Source organism: Anas acuta, chromosome 2 (assembly GCF_963932015.1).
Source record: "Anas acuta chromosome 2, bAnaAcu1.1, whole genome shotgun sequence".
In the NCBI taxonomy this organism is placed as follows: Eukaryota; Metazoa; Chordata; class Aves; order Anseriformes; family Anatidae; genus Anas; species Anas acuta.
Genome location: NC_088980.1, coordinates 79,582,709 through 79,602,019, shown reverse-complemented (window position 1 = coordinate 79,602,019; position 19,311 = coordinate 79,582,709). Strand labels below are relative to the sequence as shown.

General features: G+C 40.8%; 1 protein-coding gene across 2 annotated transcripts; it reads right to left on the bottom strand.

The window, feature by feature from the left end:
* Window positions 1–927: 927 nt before the first annotated feature.
* Window positions 928–18,804, bottom strand: SERPINB5 (serpin family B member 5). 2 transcript variants are annotated; one of them, XM_068670915.1, is made up of 7 exons: window positions 18,695–18,804; window positions 10,122–10,296; window positions 7,446–7,583; window positions 6,291–6,408; window positions 5,267–5,409; window positions 3,626–3,793; window positions 928–2,372 (listed from the first exon to the last, which is right to left on the bottom strand). In XM_068670915.1, exons 1-7 carry the CDS (start codon window positions 18,733–18,735, stop codon window positions 1,980–1,982), a joined length of 1,176 nt encoding a protein of 391 aa, XP_068527016.1. In that variant the 5' UTR covers window positions 18,736–18,804; the 3' UTR covers window positions 928–1,979. The 2 variants fall into 2 exon arrangements, with proteins under 2 accessions (XP_068527016.1, XP_068527017.1); XM_068670916.1 differs by lacking the exon at window positions 18,695–18,804 and adding an exon at window positions 15,999–16,146.
* Between the last annotated feature and the right edge of the window lie 507 nt (window positions 18,805–19,311).

Sequence of the window (19,311 nt, the reverse complement as noted above, 5' to 3'; positions counted from 1 at the left end):
CACCTTACCTACGTACAGACTGCCTGTGAAGCTGCTAGTCAACTGCCAACCCCACGCGTGATGCCCTGACCTATGGGAGAATCAGTAGACACCACAGTGATGACAACTCTACATAACTTCAATCCCATCCTCTAAAAGAGATCAGACAATGATGGAGCATATAAAACATTTTCCAGGCACCCAGTTATCACCGAAGCTATTGAGCTAGTAAAGATATTTGCAGACAATTCCCTCTTAGACAGAATGGACTTAAAAATAATTGTTATTTATTGGATTCTTCCTCTGATTTCTATCCACGTTTTGGAACACTTGATAAACATCAGTGAAGACCCCCAAATGTCTGCATGGACTCAATTCCCATTGTTTTTGGTAGGAATTAGTCCCCTCAATACCTTCAAAGATACGGGTTAATGACTCCAGTTAACCCTCCAATATTAAAATGTGTTAGATCCCATTAAAGGCCCGCAGGAAGCAAACTGGTGAAAGCATTTAATCATTGTCACTAAAGGCTACTCGTGGTTTGGTAAGGCCAAACAGCAAACAGAACTCTCTCCATAATAGCCACTGTGCTGCTCTCTGGTGAGAGAATAGAGGAATATGTACTAAAGGTTGCATGTTCCCATTTAGAAATCTCTTTCTAGTTTCTTTCAAAAGAACCAAGAGGAATACCCAGTTAAAATGACCCCTTTTGGAGGATACGTAATTGAATTCACTATATATCTTGACCAGTTAGTAACATACTCCTTACTGTGAGCTATTATCATGTGGTCCAAAAGGGCAATCCAGACACAGATTTAGTTTTCTTTCTTTTTTTTTTTTTTTTATCTTGACTTGGTGTGCTAAGCAAGTCTGTTCATTTCAGTTCCTATTATTTATTTAAGGTCAAAAGTAAATGACAACAGGCTGACACTGGAGGCACTGCAGACATTTGACACAGGTTTTGTAGTGCTTTATTCTGAACAGTGGTTAGGTAAATCAGTACTGAACATATGCAGCAGGAAGTCTTTAGATAGAAATGAAATCTAATTACCATGATATCACGTGGAATTTGTAGACCGGTAATTACCATGTTAATCTCACTCAAGTCGATGTCCTTATTTCTTGTACCTCTGAGGTTAAGTAATTGTGTGGAGCCTCCTTTAATGCTGAATCCAGAACTAGAACTGACAGATAATCTGTGCCTGAAAACTGTGGCACTTCTAGTATTAATCCATCCAATTTCTATGCTAGAATTGCATAACTTTCTTTTTCTCAGGATATATATAACAGGGCTCCTCTTAGCTGCAGTGAACAGGTCCCCTCTGCCATGTCTGAAGGAGAATGAGTGAAGAAGTCCCACAAAGTAGAGTCCAACCTCTCCAGCCTATAAACAGATGGAGCTCATGCAGAAGGGTGTTCTGGGTGTATATTCTCATTGCCTCTTGCATCCATAGGTGCAGCTGCTGTTTCACAGATGCAATCTCTGGTGCTAGCTGCACTGCTTCACTGTATGTTAGCAGGGTCCAGCAGGGCACCCTGGACCACCAGACTGTAGCCAGGTACAAGAGGAGGGCTATCACACCATGTGTCCACGTTTTCCCCTTTTTGGCAGTAGGAATCCACAGTGTGGGTCTCAAGGGAGAGTAGAATGAAGCTCTTCCTCTCAGAGCCCCTTCCAACTCTCAGTCTTTCAAAAGTAGGCTCTCAGTTCACTTTGTTTTGAGAGAAAGATGTCAGAGGAACAAAATATATTTATGGCTGAGGCTGGGATACTTGGTAAAATATCATGTGTTCTCCACAGTGGGAATCCTTCAGCTTAAGGGGATGAAGCAAAAATAGAGAAACAAGTTGTGCTGCATATGTAGAGTACATAGCATTACCCTGTTGATATATAAACCTCTTAGATTTCCTTTCAAAGGTGATAGTCAGGACACCAAGCTTTACAGGAACATGCATCACCATAAATGTAATTGTGCTTTTTCATAATTAAAATGCCCTCCTTAAGGGGAACAGAATCTGCCTGAAAGAATCACGTTGCGAGTTTTGTTGTGCCTGAACAGAAAGATAAACGGATGGTCAGCTTTGAATTCATCTTTGTGTTGCAGAATCCGATATCCTGGTACCTCAAGAGACTCGCCACCTTGTTCATTTACTTCTAAGGAGACTTTGTGGATGATCTTTGACAAAACCACACCTTTGGTCTCACACATCTCAGAGAAATCTGATGCACTCTCATTAAAGACATTTGTCATGCCCAGACTTTCCAGAAGTGGCTTCAGGTCATAATCACCTTCCACGCTAAATTTTGGAAGAAATACATTCACTTTGGTGTTGGCCATCATGCTGGGATTGGTCCACTGTAATAGTGTCTCAGGGGTGAGTGCCTTTTCCAGCTGAAGACATAAAGGAACAAAAGAAATTAATATGCAGCCTAAGGAAAATGAGAACAAACAGACCATTCCTGAACTCACCACTCCTATCACACACACAGACCAAACCAAATCAAACCAAAAACACACACACACACACACACACACAAAAAAAAAAAAAAAAAAAAAAAAAAACACACACACACACAAAAAAAAAAAAAAAAAAAAAAAAAAAAAAACCTTTTGGTTTTGAATTCACAATGGTAGCACTCAGGATTAATTTACACTCTCAGTTATATTATTGTAAATATGATTTAATTCATAGGCACACAGCAGACTGGCAGATCCAAAAGTCTCAGTTTATGACCCTACAGAGTAATGAAATTTCTGGTATTTGGGACAGAAAATGACTCCAAACACAGAGCCTGCTCTTGATCTATGATGCTTCTGACTGAACAATTTTTAAAGCTGGGGAAAGAGGAGGCAGAATTTGGGGCCACAACAAATTGCTATCAGGAAAGGTCTCACTTGTATTTTAAAATATGCATATTCTGTAATTTATTCCTATATATAAAAGTATCTTACAGCTCTAAGGACAGATTCCTCCTGCCTTGAAAATGCATGGACTGTTGTAGCAAATTACAAAGGAGCTCTGCACAATCATCTGTCTTGCTTCTTAAACTTTGAAAAGAGGTGAAAATATGTTTTATAATATTCACAGAGAAATGATACATGAAATATTTGTTCTTTAGGAAATGACTTGTTCTCTTTCAAATCTGTTGTGCAATTGTAATTAAAAGGGCTCCATTAAAGGCACCTCTGCTCAAATTAAATTTAGAAAAGTGTAAGGTCTTAGTAAAATAAATCACTGATACATGGCAGCTGAAAAAATGAGGACAGTGAAGTAAATAAAGACAGAACTACTGAATACCTAGTAAATATGACTTAAAGCACTGTAAGAAAAAAAAATCTTTAAATTAAAATTAAATCTTTAGGCCAGATTTTCAAGGAATCTGTATTTACATAAAGTTCATCATGTGCAACTTCTGTACTTTATACTGTCTTCTGTGCATGCTCTATCTAAAACAAAGCCTTCATCATGGCCTCACACTTGTCGAAAGCAGAAATGATGATATTACAAATATGATATCAGGAAAAAAGAAGCAGAATAAGAAGGTAAATTCTGAGGAAACTTAGTTTTGGTTTCTTTCTACATAGCTTTCTTTATTATTCGTTTTTTTTACAAGCATTTTATCAGTACTGTTTTTTATTCTCACCTGTTCCAAGCCAGTTGTCTCATCTTCAATGTCTTTGGGCAGCAGAATGAGCATGCTTATATGTTTGTTAAGGCATGGAAGTTCAAGAATAGCAACGTTTAATTCTTTTACATAGCCCAGGCAAAAAGTAGCTTCCAGATTCATCATTTGAACTGGTTTAGTTTCAGTCTGTAAAACACAGAGGAGACAATCTAGCACTCCTTTTAATTTACAGAGAAGACCGTGACAGAGGAAAGTTTGCAAGCTTGCATGGAAGAGGTACATTGAATCACCATCAAGGAATCTGTTGACTATCATAAGCAATGATATCAGCTTTATGAAACTCTTCCAGTAAAAGCTGCTGTCTCTGTAAAGGTGACAGCTTTCCAAAGCAAAGTGGAGCAGAATTCTACTTAACACAACAACAACAAATAGAGGATGTGCCTTAAAAGATAAATTTACCTAATATCAGCGGCCCTTCCTGCCTGTTTCACTGAAAGCTACAAATTACGCTGCCTACAGGGTACAAAGCAGCAGGCACATCTTAACAGTGAAGGTCAGGCTGTTCAGTACAAGTAATTGATATTTTTGTTTAGGGGCTGAAACACAATAAGAAGAAATTTCAGGCTTACCTAAAGCCAAATGCTGTTGTTTTCGATAAATGAAACAAAACAAAACAAAAACAAAACTTTATTTCACAAGGAAGATTTGCAAACTGTTTTGTTTCTGGAAACTCATTTTAAAATTCAAATTCAATACGAAAAAAAAAAATAAAATGTTTTAGAAAAAAAAACTTAACATGTTTCACTTTAAAAAATTATTGTTAATTTTATCATCTGAAAAACTTTTTTTGGTTGAAGCTGTTGTCTGATGTGGAAACATATGAATGTTTTCAGTGAAACTGAAACTCTAACTCTTCTCATGCATATAATATATATATATTATTGGAACTGTCTCTTTGTCTCATAAATGTTGTCCAGTTTTATATCCTGGTTTCAAGCTGCCTGATCAAAATGTTCATTGCTGCTCACAGATTCTTAAATGCAAGAGCCCCATGTGCTGCACCCATTTGGACCTAGGCTAAGCAGGGCTGACATGCAGAGGGCTGCAGTCCTGAGCCTGACTGGAAAGAGGGAGGATGATGAGGATCCATCCCTGTAGAGGTGGGCATGCAGCCACACACCTAAGAGATGCACTTAAGAAGGCCTATGCTGTGTGTACATGTTTCACTAACTCTGTGGCCACAAGAAATGAAATGTTTAGTGCTTTTCCCCTGATAGTTTGGGGTTGCAGCATCTGGTACAGGCTACAAGCTCTAGAGAGCATCTACCTGTGAGAACATGCATCTCCTTGTTGCAAGTAGTGGCTGCTTCTGATCACTTGTACTTGGCAGCTCTTGTTTAAATGCACTAACAGGATGGTCTGTTTTCACATTATGCCTTTGAAAGATGGATGGAAAAGCATCAGCAAACTTTTAAAGCAACATGACTAGAAAACTGGTTTAGCTACTCTTACAACATCCTATAGGTTTTGATAGAAAGTCAAGGAATGCCATGGTGATAATCAACATTTCTCATTTTCTCTTGCTGGGATTTCCTTAGCTCAAGGTTGGCAAACATTTATTTGAGTGGAAACAGTAGTCTTTATTTTTTTGGAACATACCTTGTTGATTTTAAAAGGACATTCTTTGATCTCTGCTTCTGGGAACTTCTTCATCCAGTTTGTGACAAAATAAGCTGCATTAACTAGGAGGATCTGAGTCTGGTCACTCACACTATCCTCATTCAAAATATTCTCCATCTTGCCTGTGAACATGTTTAAGCTCGTTGTTAATACAATATATTACCAACATATTAGTTGCTTTTCCTGAATATGAAAAGACTTTACTGAATTAAATTATTTGTGTACTGCACCTCACAGATAGGAACTTTAATCCAAACAGAAATCCCCAAAAGAAGCACCTAGTCCTCCCACTGCAGCTGAATGCATAAAGTGGAATTTGGGATTAAGAGAGATCTTCCAAATTATATTTTTTTCTTGGCTTATATAGCATGGAATCAGAAATATATCTATTGCTTTTGCTTAGTACTTAGCAATTGTTCCCCTCCTTGCTCTGTTTTGTTTTGTTTTGTTTTCAAACACTGACACAAAAGACACTGAATTTAGAGCACTGGGGATGCAAGTCCTGCTTGATGCATGAATTGCACAGGCAGTACAACGTACTTCCCCATGGCCACATGTGCCAGTTTGTGACAGACCAAACGTGGCCCACACACCAATGTTTTCATTTTTGCACCACACGAGGGCAATAGGCAGCAACCGCCCCTGGAGCTACCTGCGAACAGGCTGTGAACAGGCACTGGTGTCAGATGTTTGCAAAGGTCCACAGCCAGGAGCTGTTGTTCTCCCAAACTGTGCTGCTGAAGTAGCATATGAGCAGCAGCTTTGCCCAAAGCTAATGCAAGTTCTGTCTCACATTTTTGCCTTCAGAAATGCTGCAGCAGTAAAGTTAATGATTTCAAAACACGGTAACATGGCTAATCCTCATTAATCCAAATAATAGGTGTAGTCCCACTGCTTTCACTATATATTTATTTCTAAAAGCATTAGTCAAGAGATGTCACAAGGATAAGGATCTCTTTCTTCAAAGAGGTAAGCAGCATCCCTGAGGTTAAGCCATACTCACCATCAGTTAGCTCTGAGAGAGATTTGTTGATCTTCTGTCGGGTTTCCTCAGTTTTTTCTTTGAACTCCACTAGTTCCAGCTCAGATGGAAAAGGCCTCTTTGTAGAGTTGACGAAGTCCTGAAAGAGACGAGGTATCAAAGCCAACCTTGGTTAAATGCTGTTTATTCAACAGCTCTTTACACAGCCCACCACATCAGCATCTTGAGCTTCACCACGGGGTAGTTGGAGAGTTTATTAGAAAGGACATCTAATAAATAACAGTGGGCGACAACCAGGATGCACAGACACATCCAGCAGATTGCTCCCAATATTGTCTTTAGTCCTGCATTACAGCAGCTGCTAAAGTAACTGATACTGCAGGAGAGACCACAATGCCCAAATTTGAAAGGACAGGGCAGCCTTCAGTCCAGACCTGAGCAAGAGAAAGTGTTGAGATAAAGGCCAAAGGCTGCTCACATCGTGCCTGTCCTTGTCGGATAAGACATTTACTGCAGTGGATGGGAATTGACCTTTGCTGTAGCAGGGACTGAAGGACAGGCAATCTGATTATAGCATCATTTAAGCAGGTTGCGAGTTTCCTGAAACATCTCTTTTAGGCTGAAGTCACCCTTGCTTGGGGCCCTACTCAACCCTGAGAAAACAGACACGACATTCTTCTCAGTTGTTTGAAAGGTTCTTAAGTTACAAGGTCAAATAACACCTTCATCACTTGTGCTGTTTCAGTAGCCAGTCTTCTGCCTCCTCGGACAGATTAAAACTACAGTTTATGCAGTAATTACTTGGGTGTGTGAAGTAGACACACACTTGCACCATCACCTTCTTTTTAAACTCCTTTTCAGTCATACTTACAGTGCAAAGACCTTGATGTGGCATAGAAGTTATATTGCATTCAAAACCTACTGCGCCTACTGACCTAAAGCATATTAATGAAAGCATTGCAAGTGTGGTAATAGTTGCGTAGCTTGAAGTCAAGCAGCTCACTCACCCTCCTACAAACTTTTATGGTAGCAGAGAATATTGTGTTGTTCATCATCTGAGTTTAGTAAAGTAACAGACAAAAGTGAGATAATTTATTCTGAATGAGAGTGAAGCCTGACACCATAGTGCCTCAACACGTTGGCCAGGCAATTCAAGTTCTTTTCTGCAGTACTTACTGTGGTAGGACCGAGAGACTTGTCTACAAAGAGCCGTTTGACCATTTTCAATGCAAAGAAAGAGCTGAGCTTGGAAACATCTGAAGTTACTGTTTGAAACCCGAAAGAAACATCTTTGACATCTTGTAAATGGAGCACCTGTTAATGAACATAATAAAACACTGAGCATTTTTTTTTTTTTTTTTTTTTTTGTGACCTCTAAACTTTCCTAACAGCTTGGCAATGAGCAATGCCAGTTTGTGACCAAAGCTGTGGCTTTTTGTATTTAAGTGAACAACACGGGCTTCTCACTGTTATTTATTATTTACCATTCATTTAGTTGACGTCCTCACAATATCTAAAAACTTGAACCTACCAAAGCTTTAACCAAACATGCTTCTCTCCTGCCAGCAGTCCAAAGAAATCCATAGAGCTGTTCATGCTAGCAATGTGACTTAGTTGATCAAACAACTGCAGTGTGGAGTCATAATGTTTTACCAAACTCACATTCATGTCTAAAACTCTGGTGGTTATAGGCCAGACAAATAAGGGTCCCAGTTAGTCTCCTTTTTCGAAGTTGATGACCCCTTTAAAAAATGCTCACTAGATCACCAGGTTTTCTGATATCTGTGACTACCACATGACATCACATGATATTTCAGCAAAAACTGATCAGATATCTGTGTGTGTGTTGGCAGACAGAAAATGAGATGGAGGTGGGGCTGCTGACCCACACTTGGCCACCCGCCAGCTCCTGGGGATTGCAGGGCCAGCTCTAGGAAGCTCTGGGATGACCTAAAACTCTCTGCTTTCAGGTGCCTGCTTGTTGCAAGGTCCTCGATGGTGGCTGTGCCTTGGCCACCCCTCAGTGTCCTCTCCTCACCTGGCTCATGGGAGCAGAAGGAAATCAGTTCCCAAGCACACAGCAACAGCCAAACTCCACGATCATTTTCTCACAAATGACTTTCTCAATTTGCTTCCCTCTCCTCCAACACTTTTTTTTCTTCATATGTTATGTGCAGAAAGCCTTTAGGTCTTTAAAAGACGTTTAGATGTAGAGCTCAGTGATATGGTTTAGTGGAGGACTGGTTAGTGTTAGGTCAGAGGTTGGACTCAGTGATTTTGGAGATCTCTTCCAACCTAGATGATTCTGTGACTCTGTGAGTCTAGTAACTATGTCTGGGGAGACATCTTTGCTACTGCAACTCGTCTGCCTGGCAGAGCTTTTAGCACAAGTTTGTTCACTGATATTCCAGAGTAAGACTGCCAATCTCACTGCTTCTGTATCCAGTGTTTAAAACCCAAGCATAATCTCATGGACAGGCAGAAGCTAGAATACACGTGGAAAATAGAAGATAATACGTCTAAAATAAAATAAAATAAAATAAAATAAAATAAAATAAAAACATAAAAACACAAAATTAAATAACATAACATAAAATACATGTTCTCATCTGTATCTGTAGTCAGCACTTTTTATATACCACTTGAGAAATGTGAAACAAAAATGCACTTGTGTAACAGAGCAGCGTTTGTAGACATGGATATTAAATTATTACGAGATGGTTCAAAGCAAATTGCAGACACAAGTGAAAATGAAATTAAGCAAAGGTTAATATTTTGAACTCTCCCATTAGAAAGACAGTGCTTGAATTTTGAAATAGTGAGAAAGATGTGGGGTGTCATTAAATTAAAAACTAGAAAAGAAAAAAAAATCTAGAGTTCTTTTTTAATATATTAAAAAAAAAAAAAAAAAGTTTGGAAAAATCTGCAATATTCTTAGACCTTTGCAAGTCTATTGCTGTGCAGCTGTGCAAATAGGACAAGGCTCATTGTAATCTGTGGGATGAGAGGGGGCACAGGAGGCTGCGCTCAGGCTAGGTGCCATCAGTGAATGAGAAAGCACAGGGAGAAATTCCTAAACGAGGGAAAATATATTCAAATATGTAGAATATCCCTCAGAGCCAGGTGATAATCAGAGAATAAATGCACGCTGAATTTGCTTCTCATTCACCTCTGGCTAACTGCACAGTCTGTGGGCACCCGCACTGGGATAAAAAGTAGCTATGTAAATCCCAGCTCTCGCAGAGGCAGCCGTGCAGTCTTCCTGCACCACAGGGCGACCTCGATCAAGTGATTGCCTCATCACCGTGATGCTGCTTCATCGTGCTGTAAACCCCTTGAGCACCACAAGCTGCTTGCAAGGCAAAACACGGCTCAAGTTGTGCCTTCTTCGACTACATTTGCTTCCTTGTAGCTGAGTGGCGGGACAAAGGGGAAATGTCACAGACAGGGCAGCTAAGAATGCTTGGTAATGGCAAAATTACTTCCGACTCTGTTACGCTTAAGTCTTTCTCAATAATAATCAAAAAAGATTATCCAGCAAATGTAGTGATCTTGGCAGTGACCTGCAGCCTCAATTAATAATGTGTTGAAAGGAGTCAGGGCTTTAACACAACTCTTGAGGACTCTGACATGTCCCTTTCCACCTTGTACATGCTTGAGAAAACCTTTCTCTTTACCCCAGTGATTTTCAACCTTTTTGGTTGTATGGGACCATACAGTGTGGGACCATTCAGGAATTTCAAGTGGACACTTTGCAGCCTATTTCTGTACAACAGTAGCAAGAATAATTAAAAAGCCATCTTAATCAGCCACATAATTTTGCAGCCACAGAGCAGGATGCCAGTGTCTCACCTGTTTCATCTGGTCTGCAGTGTCACCTTTCGTAGCTTTATACGCCAGAGCCAGGGACGTTGAGGTACACAGGGGGGCAAAAATAATATTGGCTGTTTTGTCCTTGTCACATAGCTTTTTGAACATGTCAACTGCAAAGGCAGTGTTTGCTAGTTGCAGAGCATCCATCGTCATCCTGAAACAGAAAAAGACAAAGATGACTTAGAGTCAGCTCCTGCCGGCCAGGTCACTGGTTTCCTTGCTGAAGGAGGTTGGACACCAGTACAGAGATGGGGCAGCTTGAGCCTACAGAGAGAATTAAAAACGGCCTGACCAAGCCCACCCAGCTTCAGCAGATCGTGAGGAGCAGGGAAAGTCTCATCCATGATGAACTGAGGTAATACAAGTGCTTCAGTAAAAGCTGTCACCACCAAGTGACAGCTGGCAATGCCACGTGTTATGTGGAGCCAGTATTACCAGACCCACCTGGTTAGGGTGACCTACGCACACGGAGTCAAATTGGATCGCATATGAATTTAATCTGTTTTTAATTGATACTCTTAAAATGTGCCGTCCTACAAGGTACTTTGCCTATGCTCTGGGCTCTCCTGGCACACAGGCAGGCCTTTAATAGTCTTTCTTAATAGTCATAATCTTTCCTGTCTCTTGCTTCATGGCTAATTGTTCATTAAGCTTTAGCTTTGGTACTTGTCCTTCCTCCAAGGGATGATTCCCCATTCTCCCTAGCCTTGCTAGAAGTCTCCAGAAAGCTGTCTGGTCCTGTAGGATGAGATTGCCCCAGAAACTTCAGGGATTTGGCCTCCTACACAAATACTGCTGTGTGCCCACTCATCACTTACAATGTTTTAACTGCAAATTCTTTCCTAGCATTTCTTAGTAACTGCAGTTGCCACAGGGCTGTTCGCTGATCTGTGCAGGCAGGAATGGAAAGGGTGGTGCCCAAGGGACAGTCATAGCAGTCCATGTTGTGGGAAAGCCATCAAGTATTCCCATCTTCCAGACTGCTTTCAGATATCTGAAATTGTACTTTGGCATAAATCGATTTGTGTAGATTCAAGATAACAACCTAATCACCTAATTCCAGTCAATAGCATGTGTGGATTTAGACCAGCAAGTACACACATAATGACTCCTTTGGCATAGTGAGATTGACAGTATCGTGCCCCCAATATCATGTGTCCCTAAAGAAAGGTAATCTGATAAATTGGTGTTGAACAACTTTGTCAAAGCTACTGAAAGGACAGGAAGGAAAAGGAAAAGACAAATACTGGGAAATGCTTCAAAAGAGCAAAGATTTCACAAGGAATCCAAAAGGAGTCTTCATCACTTGCTCTCTCCAGGAAAAATGGTAAACCATTGGAATTAATATGGCACAGAAGGATGATTTAGAAGGTTGTGTTCTTATCTAAACACATAGATATGCTCATACATGTATTTCAGAGTCTGACCCTGAAGATCTAGGGGCTCCATTTTATCCTACTGTGAACAGGAAAGTCAGTTATTTCTTTGAAGCATTACCTTGGTAAGAGGTTTACTGATCTTTTGAGAAACACCTTAAGGTCAGGGATTTCTCTCAAATGACTGACTACTTAATACTGCGGTTTCAAGCATTTACTTACCTAGTTTGTATCCTTTGCTTCCTAGGCAGGAAAGATCTCACCAAATGAAAACAGTGAGGTATGAGAAGACAGAAATGGGAAAAGGGGACACGTGGGCAGGAAACTGTCTCCATAAGGTACCTTTTCTGACCAGTCACTCTCGTGCCTGTTTGGAGTGGCATTTTGAATGAGAAAAATCTCCTATTTAGGTGCACGTGTCATACTACCCAAACTTTGCTGAATATTTGACAGTATTGAACAGTTTTGCTAGTTGACAGCAGTGACTTCTGAAATAATCTCTGGTATCTATAATTTTTTATGAAAATAACAGAACATGTTAGTATTTGCCTGCAACATAGTACATAAAACTTTGATTAGAAAACTTCTTTTACAAAATGAATGTCTTTAATTTTATTTTAATTAATTCTTTATGCATCTATTCTATTGGTAAAGTTTCTAAAGTTTTCTGAAAAAAAAATTTGGGGGGCTAAAAGTTCCTGTACAAAAGGTTATTGAAATGCACTGCACAACCTAATTAAGTGACAAAAAGACATTGGCATAACACTAAGGCTTTTTAAATCCATGTTTGCAGAGCATACTTACCCAGCACTGCACTCTCACGAAGTGCTCTGATTGCTGGTATTTGCAACAAACTATTCGCTAATCCTCTCCCACTATGAAAAAAATAATTTTCATCTTGAGGAGGGAAAACGGTAAATATATATCACTGAAGAATGTTCTCCCCACACAAAAATGAGGTGGAGATGCTTTGCAACATGTTGAGGTTTTGCAAGGACCCTACTATGAGGCTTTTCACTCAGAAAGGGTCTGCTCATTTTCCAGGAGCCTGGCAGCATCTAGAGCTGCTTCTTAGTGAGAGATTACCCACATGAGATCCCATTTTACAGTCTCAGCAGGCATCAAGCAGGTATCAGGCTGAGGTTTGGGAAATATGTCTCAGAGAATTTATGGGTGTAGAGACCTAAGTGCCATCCCAGCACTGCAAGCACCCATCTCATTCCTATTGTCACAACTTCTCACACATAAAAGCAGATGATTACCAGAAAAGTCAAGCTTGCTAGAAACTATGGGCTCAGCACATACCCTAAAGGAGGAGAGAGCTTTGGGCAGAACAGTGTCAAAAGACAGGTTAAAACAAATATGAAGGCCTGGGACTGGCGCTGAGGGAGTCACTTGGAAGAGGGGCAAAGGAATAAATATAAAATCATCCTTTGAATGCCTTTCTGCACTTGCTCATCACAGATATGCACCTTCATGTCTCCATATGTCTTAAACTCACTTGGATAGTCTGCATCTTTTATTTTTCCCTTTAACTCAACCTTTTTAAGGGCCCACAAAAGGGCCATGAGTACAAAATTCATGCATACACTTTCTCGGTCTCCTCTCTCTCTCTCTCTTCACCCTCCCTCCTAAACCTCAGGTAAGAATTGAAGAACTGGGACAAGTACCAGCTTCCCAGGCACTTCTTACTGAGGAGACACTGGAAAATTACGCAAAGAACCAGGAATGTGTCATTCAACATCTACCACTCTCGTGAAGACAAACAATGCAGAGTTTCACAATGCAGAATGATGCATGCAATGTACCTGAGAAATATTTTGGTTGCTAGTGGGGTAGAATACCATTCTTCAGTGGTGACTGGACTGATACTATTTTATTTTGGCTCCCAGATCTTCCTTGCAGACTAAGTAACAATATGCAATCATAATCACTTTAACACTGCATGTTCCATTCTCACCTCATATTACAAATGCAATCCCACCATTCTAACATTAACATTTTCAGTTATATCGGCAAATGAGCCTCCTGTGATATTAAAATGTGCGTGTGCTACCTGTGTTTCACTCTCTTGTGTTGCAAGAGATTGAGAGTACAGAAATCAAAGAGAAATCTTGAAAAAATAGATGATATTCTTCTTTATATGAGTGAAAAGCTGTACCAGGACTTAGAAGCTCATCTCTTCTGTCCTTATTGGTAACTCCAATACTGCTCAAGCTGGATCCTTTTCTACAAAGTGTCTATGCTCCTTTTCAGTGAGGAAAGGCAGAGGTATCCTGTGGTGAACCTCTTGTTCACCCAGTAACTGCTGATAATCTCAAAGCTTCTGTTGTGCTGAGTGAAACTATTCCTGGTAGCAAAGTGGCAAGACTCTCCATTTTACCATTTCCTTCTTTTAGCAGTACTACTGAAATAATGCATATTCAGGGGATTTTGGTGGAAAAAAATCTCAGTTTCACACATATGCTTGAATGAGGGCTGGATAGCAAAGAATAATCTCTACCTCACCATCTTTTCAAACTGCACCTACTCTTTATTTTATTTTATTTTATTTTATTTTATTTTATTTTATTTTATTTTATTTTATTTTATTTTATTTTATTTTATTTTATTTTATTTTATTTTATTTTATTTTATTTTCATTTGTTAATGATGTATGATATTTAGGAGCTCACAACATTCATACTCTTGAAAGAAATTCGCTGTATTAAATATTACAAAATCCTGAATCTCTTTAAAGCCCTGTGCGTCCCAAGCCGTGTTAGTGTGGCCATTAAAGCAAGTTCGAGCCAGGTGAGAAGGGCTGAGGCTCCCATCAGGAGGAAAGCCCATTAGCTGCCCAATGAGCAGTCCCAGAAACCAGACACAGCTCCTGAGTCAGTAATCACAGGGAACCCTCACATAGGGAGGAGTCAAAAAAAAAAAAAATCGGAGATGAAATTTTCAGAAGGCCTGCTGCATGGATTCTGCCTGAGTCCCTCCTTTCCCAGGAAAGCGGTATGTCAGCATTTTGACAGAGGCCCGCGGCACTGTGGCACCTTCTAAGCACAGGTAGCCTGTGATCCACCCAGCTTTGCTTAAAACTGTGACGAGGCCACGGCGTTAGAGAAATGCACTCTGATGCAGAAGGGAGCTGAAAGGCTCTAGAACCAGCTTGGAAAAAAAAATAAATTTGTTTATTGGTAAGAGACACCATTTTTACTTAGTTTCTCTTGAATGCAACCCAAAAAAAAATCTAGAGAAAAAGGCTTTGTTTACTATTTGCTTACTAAGAGAAAAGCTAAATATAGCTTATCTTCTAAAAAAATAATCAGGAGAGTAGCAATGCCTGTGTGGGAACCCGACAAGTCACATCAGCTATATGGCAGGTACAATCTGATAAAGCAGCACAAGTACTTATTTTAGTCTTGTCTCGGTTAAGGAGTCCCTGCAGGAGAGCACGCCCGTGGCAGACAGAGAGTGAGAAGTGGTGGCTGTGCAGTTCTGGGCTGGTCTCAGGGCTGTGCACCAGGAGGATAAATGATGTGAAACAACCCAAAGGTGAGGCATTCACCCTTGAAACCCGCTCTTTCAACATTTAATATGACCCCACGTCAGCTCTTGCTCGGAAAACACAAAACATAAATAATCTAAAAGACTCCAGTGAGCCTTTTCCTCCTATTTGTACACAAATGACAACTCTCCACCGAGCAGGCCACCCAGCTATGTAACAAGGACATGATTTCCTCTGAACAGACGTTTCTTTGAGGAGCACACAACGCCAGACTGATGCTTTACTTCACTGGGATCAGAGCATCCATAGGGTTGTGGAAAAGCACGGTCAGCAGCGCAGCCCGGAAAGACACGCCAAGAATTAAAGAGAGAAACAAGCCACCACAATATGCTTTGTTGTGCCTCAACAGCCAGTGAATTCTTCAAATTGAATGGTCACGCTGAAGATGAATTGGTAATTAGTAGACTTAAGCTCCTGTCCTTCACTTTAAACAAGTGAGGATTAGTCACTTGATTAATAAGTCAAAGCAAACAGAGCAGAGCATACACACCCCTGCAGAAAATGAGAGGAATATTCCTTTGGAAATTTCCAAAACAGCTTAGGTACTACTGAGAGACATGGAGCATTTTCATGGCATCATATACGACTTGCTTTTTCTGACACAAGAACAGCCTTTTGCAATGGACAGCAGGAGATACACATACTCTAATAATCCCTAATGTCTCTGCAGCCTCACCTGCCAGAGACCCTACTCACCATTTGCAATGAATCTTTCCAGGGCAAAGAAACGTAGCTTGACAAATACAGCAATGTTGGGATGAAACCAAAATGTTTTAATCTGGGAGGGCTTTTTCCCACCTTCGATTTCACATGCTATCTTTTTGAATGAGCTCCCTTCTCCCACTCCCTCTACGCGACCGTGTTTCACATTAGCTATTAGTTAGGCATCAGTTTTGGCATCAGAGGAAGAAAAAGCGCTGTACTTACTTTTCAAGGGTATAATCCTGGTAATCAATGAAATGGGAACAGCACGAAGAACTAGCAACCTGTAGTGAAACCTTGCCGAGCAGAAGAGTCTGTTAGCTTGCCTGCTCGCTGTCACCACTCCCACTTTCCCAACCGTAATTGCGCACAGACACTACCTCTTACTCTCGCTTTCTTTCTTTTTTTTTTTTTTTTTTTTCTCCCCTTAATCATTCTTCATTGGAGGAGCAATATGATTCACACCAGAGTTGTCTTTGCCTGCCCGGCTACTGAGCAAACAACATGCTCCGGCAGGAAACAGCAGCCTCGGCATGTTGCCTTCAGCAAGTGCCCTGCAAAAGGCACAAGACAAGAAAGAGTGAAGGCTCCAAAACAGAAGGTAGAGCTAAGGAGCAACCTTCTGAGTAAAAAGAGTGCTTCAGTTACATTGGGATTGTCGCTATCTGTACAAAATTTTAATTGTGAAAAAGGCACCGAGGGAAGGTAAAAAAACGTGTAGTAGTGCATGGCTGGACACCTTGTCTATGTGTGCACTAAAACAGTGCCTTAATGTTGTCTTTGTCTCTGCACAGGAGCAGACATCCCTGCTCAGTTTGCTGCCCCACTGCTTGCTGTCCCCAGAGGTGGGAGGAAAAAAGAAAGCCGTGGCTCCTTTCCATCACCTCCAGGGCCCTGCATGCCTTTAGACCACTAGTGTGCTCCCCCAAAAAAAAGGCAAATACAAGATAGTTGAGATTGCTTTCAGGTTTGCCATGCTGGCATGCCCGGCTGCCCAAATGAAAAGGCTAGGTAACCAAAGGATGTGTTTTTCCTGACATTGTGTCTCCTTGGTGACAGTGGCAACTGGGAGTTGTTATCTCCTTCTGGAACGACACATTCCTGTTCTGTTTTGGACATGAATCTCACCACGCCTTCCTGATCAGATCCCACTGATGTTTTCCAAAAGGCTCTTCAGCTCTCATTACCCAAAGGAAATCATATTTTCTTTTCTGCTGTGATGCAGATGGGGATCACCTTCACTCATTTACCAGACGGTGAATGCAATATTTGTATGCTTTGCCATAAGTGAATTCATAACAAACGTAGGGTGTGGATACATTTAAGTAATTAAAAGATACAGGGTAGCTGGATAAAATGTATGATCCATGCAATTGTTGTTATGTATCTAATTATGCTGTAAGAGAAATTTTGATGAAAATCCACAGTAGTGTTTGCTGCCAAACTCTTCTCAGATGTTTGTGGCTGATCTAAAGCCATAACTTCTCTTTGATAGCTGAGGTCTGGCACTTTGTAGCTGGGCAGAATCCCTCAGCCTGACCTAGTTGCTGCTGAGAAATGAATGATTTCTGGTCGTGGTGCCATGAAAGTAATAAACACAGGTGAGTTGTCACGCTTCAAATGAAGGAGACCACACTGGCACTGGTAACTGAGTGGCTCACAGGGCAGTCCCGCTTCCCCTGAGAACAAATATTTAGGATTCATTTGCTGTTGGAGTAATGTTAAAATAATTTTAAATGTTATTTTATGTTTATGTTACATGTATCTTCATAATATTTATGGGTGTGCCTGGCACACAACCTAGGTCTTACTTATGGACCAACCAGGAAGAAATGGAAAAGCAAAAGAAGCAGATTTGAAAAGTAGGAGATGCTTAACTTCAGATACCTGAGGTTTGCAAGGGACAAGCAGTGAAGCTTGGCCCCCTAGTCCAAAGACAGTCTTTCTCAGCCTGACTGAATGACAGCTAACTGCATCAGCTCATATATCTCCTGCATTTACCTGGCACTAAATTAGACTCGTTCGATTTGATCTCTGAGATTTTTTACACACACCTATTGTGACCTGTATTTGTATCACTCAGTTCAAAAATAATAGAACCAGTAACAGGATTTTCCCTCCTCAAAAATAAATAAATAGATGGATGAATGAACAGATAAATGAACAAACAAACAAATAAATAAACCACCTATTTTAAAGCCCCCCATGGGTTGGACACCTCCTGTCATGTCATGGTCTTGGAAAATGGACAGGGACTAAATAAAAGTAGGAGCAAGGAGGGTGTGATGTGTAACGCTTTCATTACTAAAGTCCAAAGCCTCCTAACACAGCCAAGTTACAGTGTATTGACAAAGCAACAGCAGAGCTTTAGTCCTCCTTTTCCAGGTCACCAACATTTTCAGGCCTTTAACAGCCAAAGGGAAAACAGGTGCAAAGACCTTGCTGGCCAGCGGGATACAGCAGTCACACACGGCTGCCTTCACCCATGTCTGGGCAAGCTGGCCAGGCTCCGCTGAGAAGGGACGCAGCTGGACGGGTGACGCTCCCATTGCTCAGCCTGCTTTTTGTCCCAGATCCTGCGTCTCTCCCTGCCACTCCCGCCGAGTGCCTCCCAGGAGCATTGCTCCTACTTGCTGCTGGAAGGAGAAAACAAACAGCCTTCTTCCCTCCCCTCTTTGAACGCACTCATTCAGGGCAGGGAACGCTCCTGCTGCTTAATACAGCGTTGTGAACTTGTTCAGCTCTTTCTCAGAGTCTGCTGAAGTATTTTTTCTTGCTTTTTTTATTTTTTCCTCAGGAAATGCTAGTAAAGATCAGACTGACACTTAGAAACCACAAGATAAACTGCACCTAAAATAGCACTTAAAATAATAAAGTGTTACTCTATGGTTCCATTGAAAGAGACAAAAACTGAACAGTACCGAGCTGGCCCTCTCTTTTTTTCTCTTTCTTCCCAAGGCATTCACAGTGATGTGCAGAAAGGAGGGTGTCACATGCCAACACACTGATTCAACATGCACAGTGACAAATCCAGCTTTCTGCAGGCATGTCTGCTGACGTAGGAGCATTGCTCACCAGTGACTACTTCCAATAACGGACAGGAAATTAATTTCTCATACTTGCCTATTCCCACTTTTTCTTTTTTTTTTTTTTAATTGAAACTGTTCTTGATTGGAGCATACACTTCATCAGGAAAATAAAAATAAAAATAAAATTAAAAATAAAAATTAGGTGACCAAACAGCCGTCAGCTTTTGGAAAGAACAAAGCCTTTAATGTGGTGAACAGGAAATGGATGACCCTGTGTGTTGGAATCAGGTCATTTAGCACCTGAGCATTTTCCCTAAAAACATTGCTCCAACACTTAGCATGATGCTTGGTGCAACACAAATAAATCATCAGCAGAGAGAGGCAATGTTTTGGATTAATTACTTCTCAGTGAAGGACCCATGATCCAGTCCTTCCAGGAAGAAAGCACTGTGAACCCACCCAACCCACCCCAGTGTGTGCTGGTGGTTCAGGGTGCCATCTCATGGGGA

Bases quoted from the DNA above. Each gene is read 5' to 3' on its own strand.
- SERPINB5 (XM_068670915.1), bottom strand. From the start codon at position 18,735: ATGCCTTGGGAAGAAAGAGAAAAAAAGAGAGGGCCAGCTCG. The intron at 7,584-10,121 runs GTGAGACACTGG...GTTCATTAACAG, and splicing joins CTGCAGACCAGATGAAACAG to GTGCTCCATTTACAAGATGT. The intron at 5,410-6,290 runs GTGAGTATGGCT...ACATGTTCACAG, and splicing joins TCTCTCAGAGCTAACTGATG to GCAAGATGGAGAATATTTTG.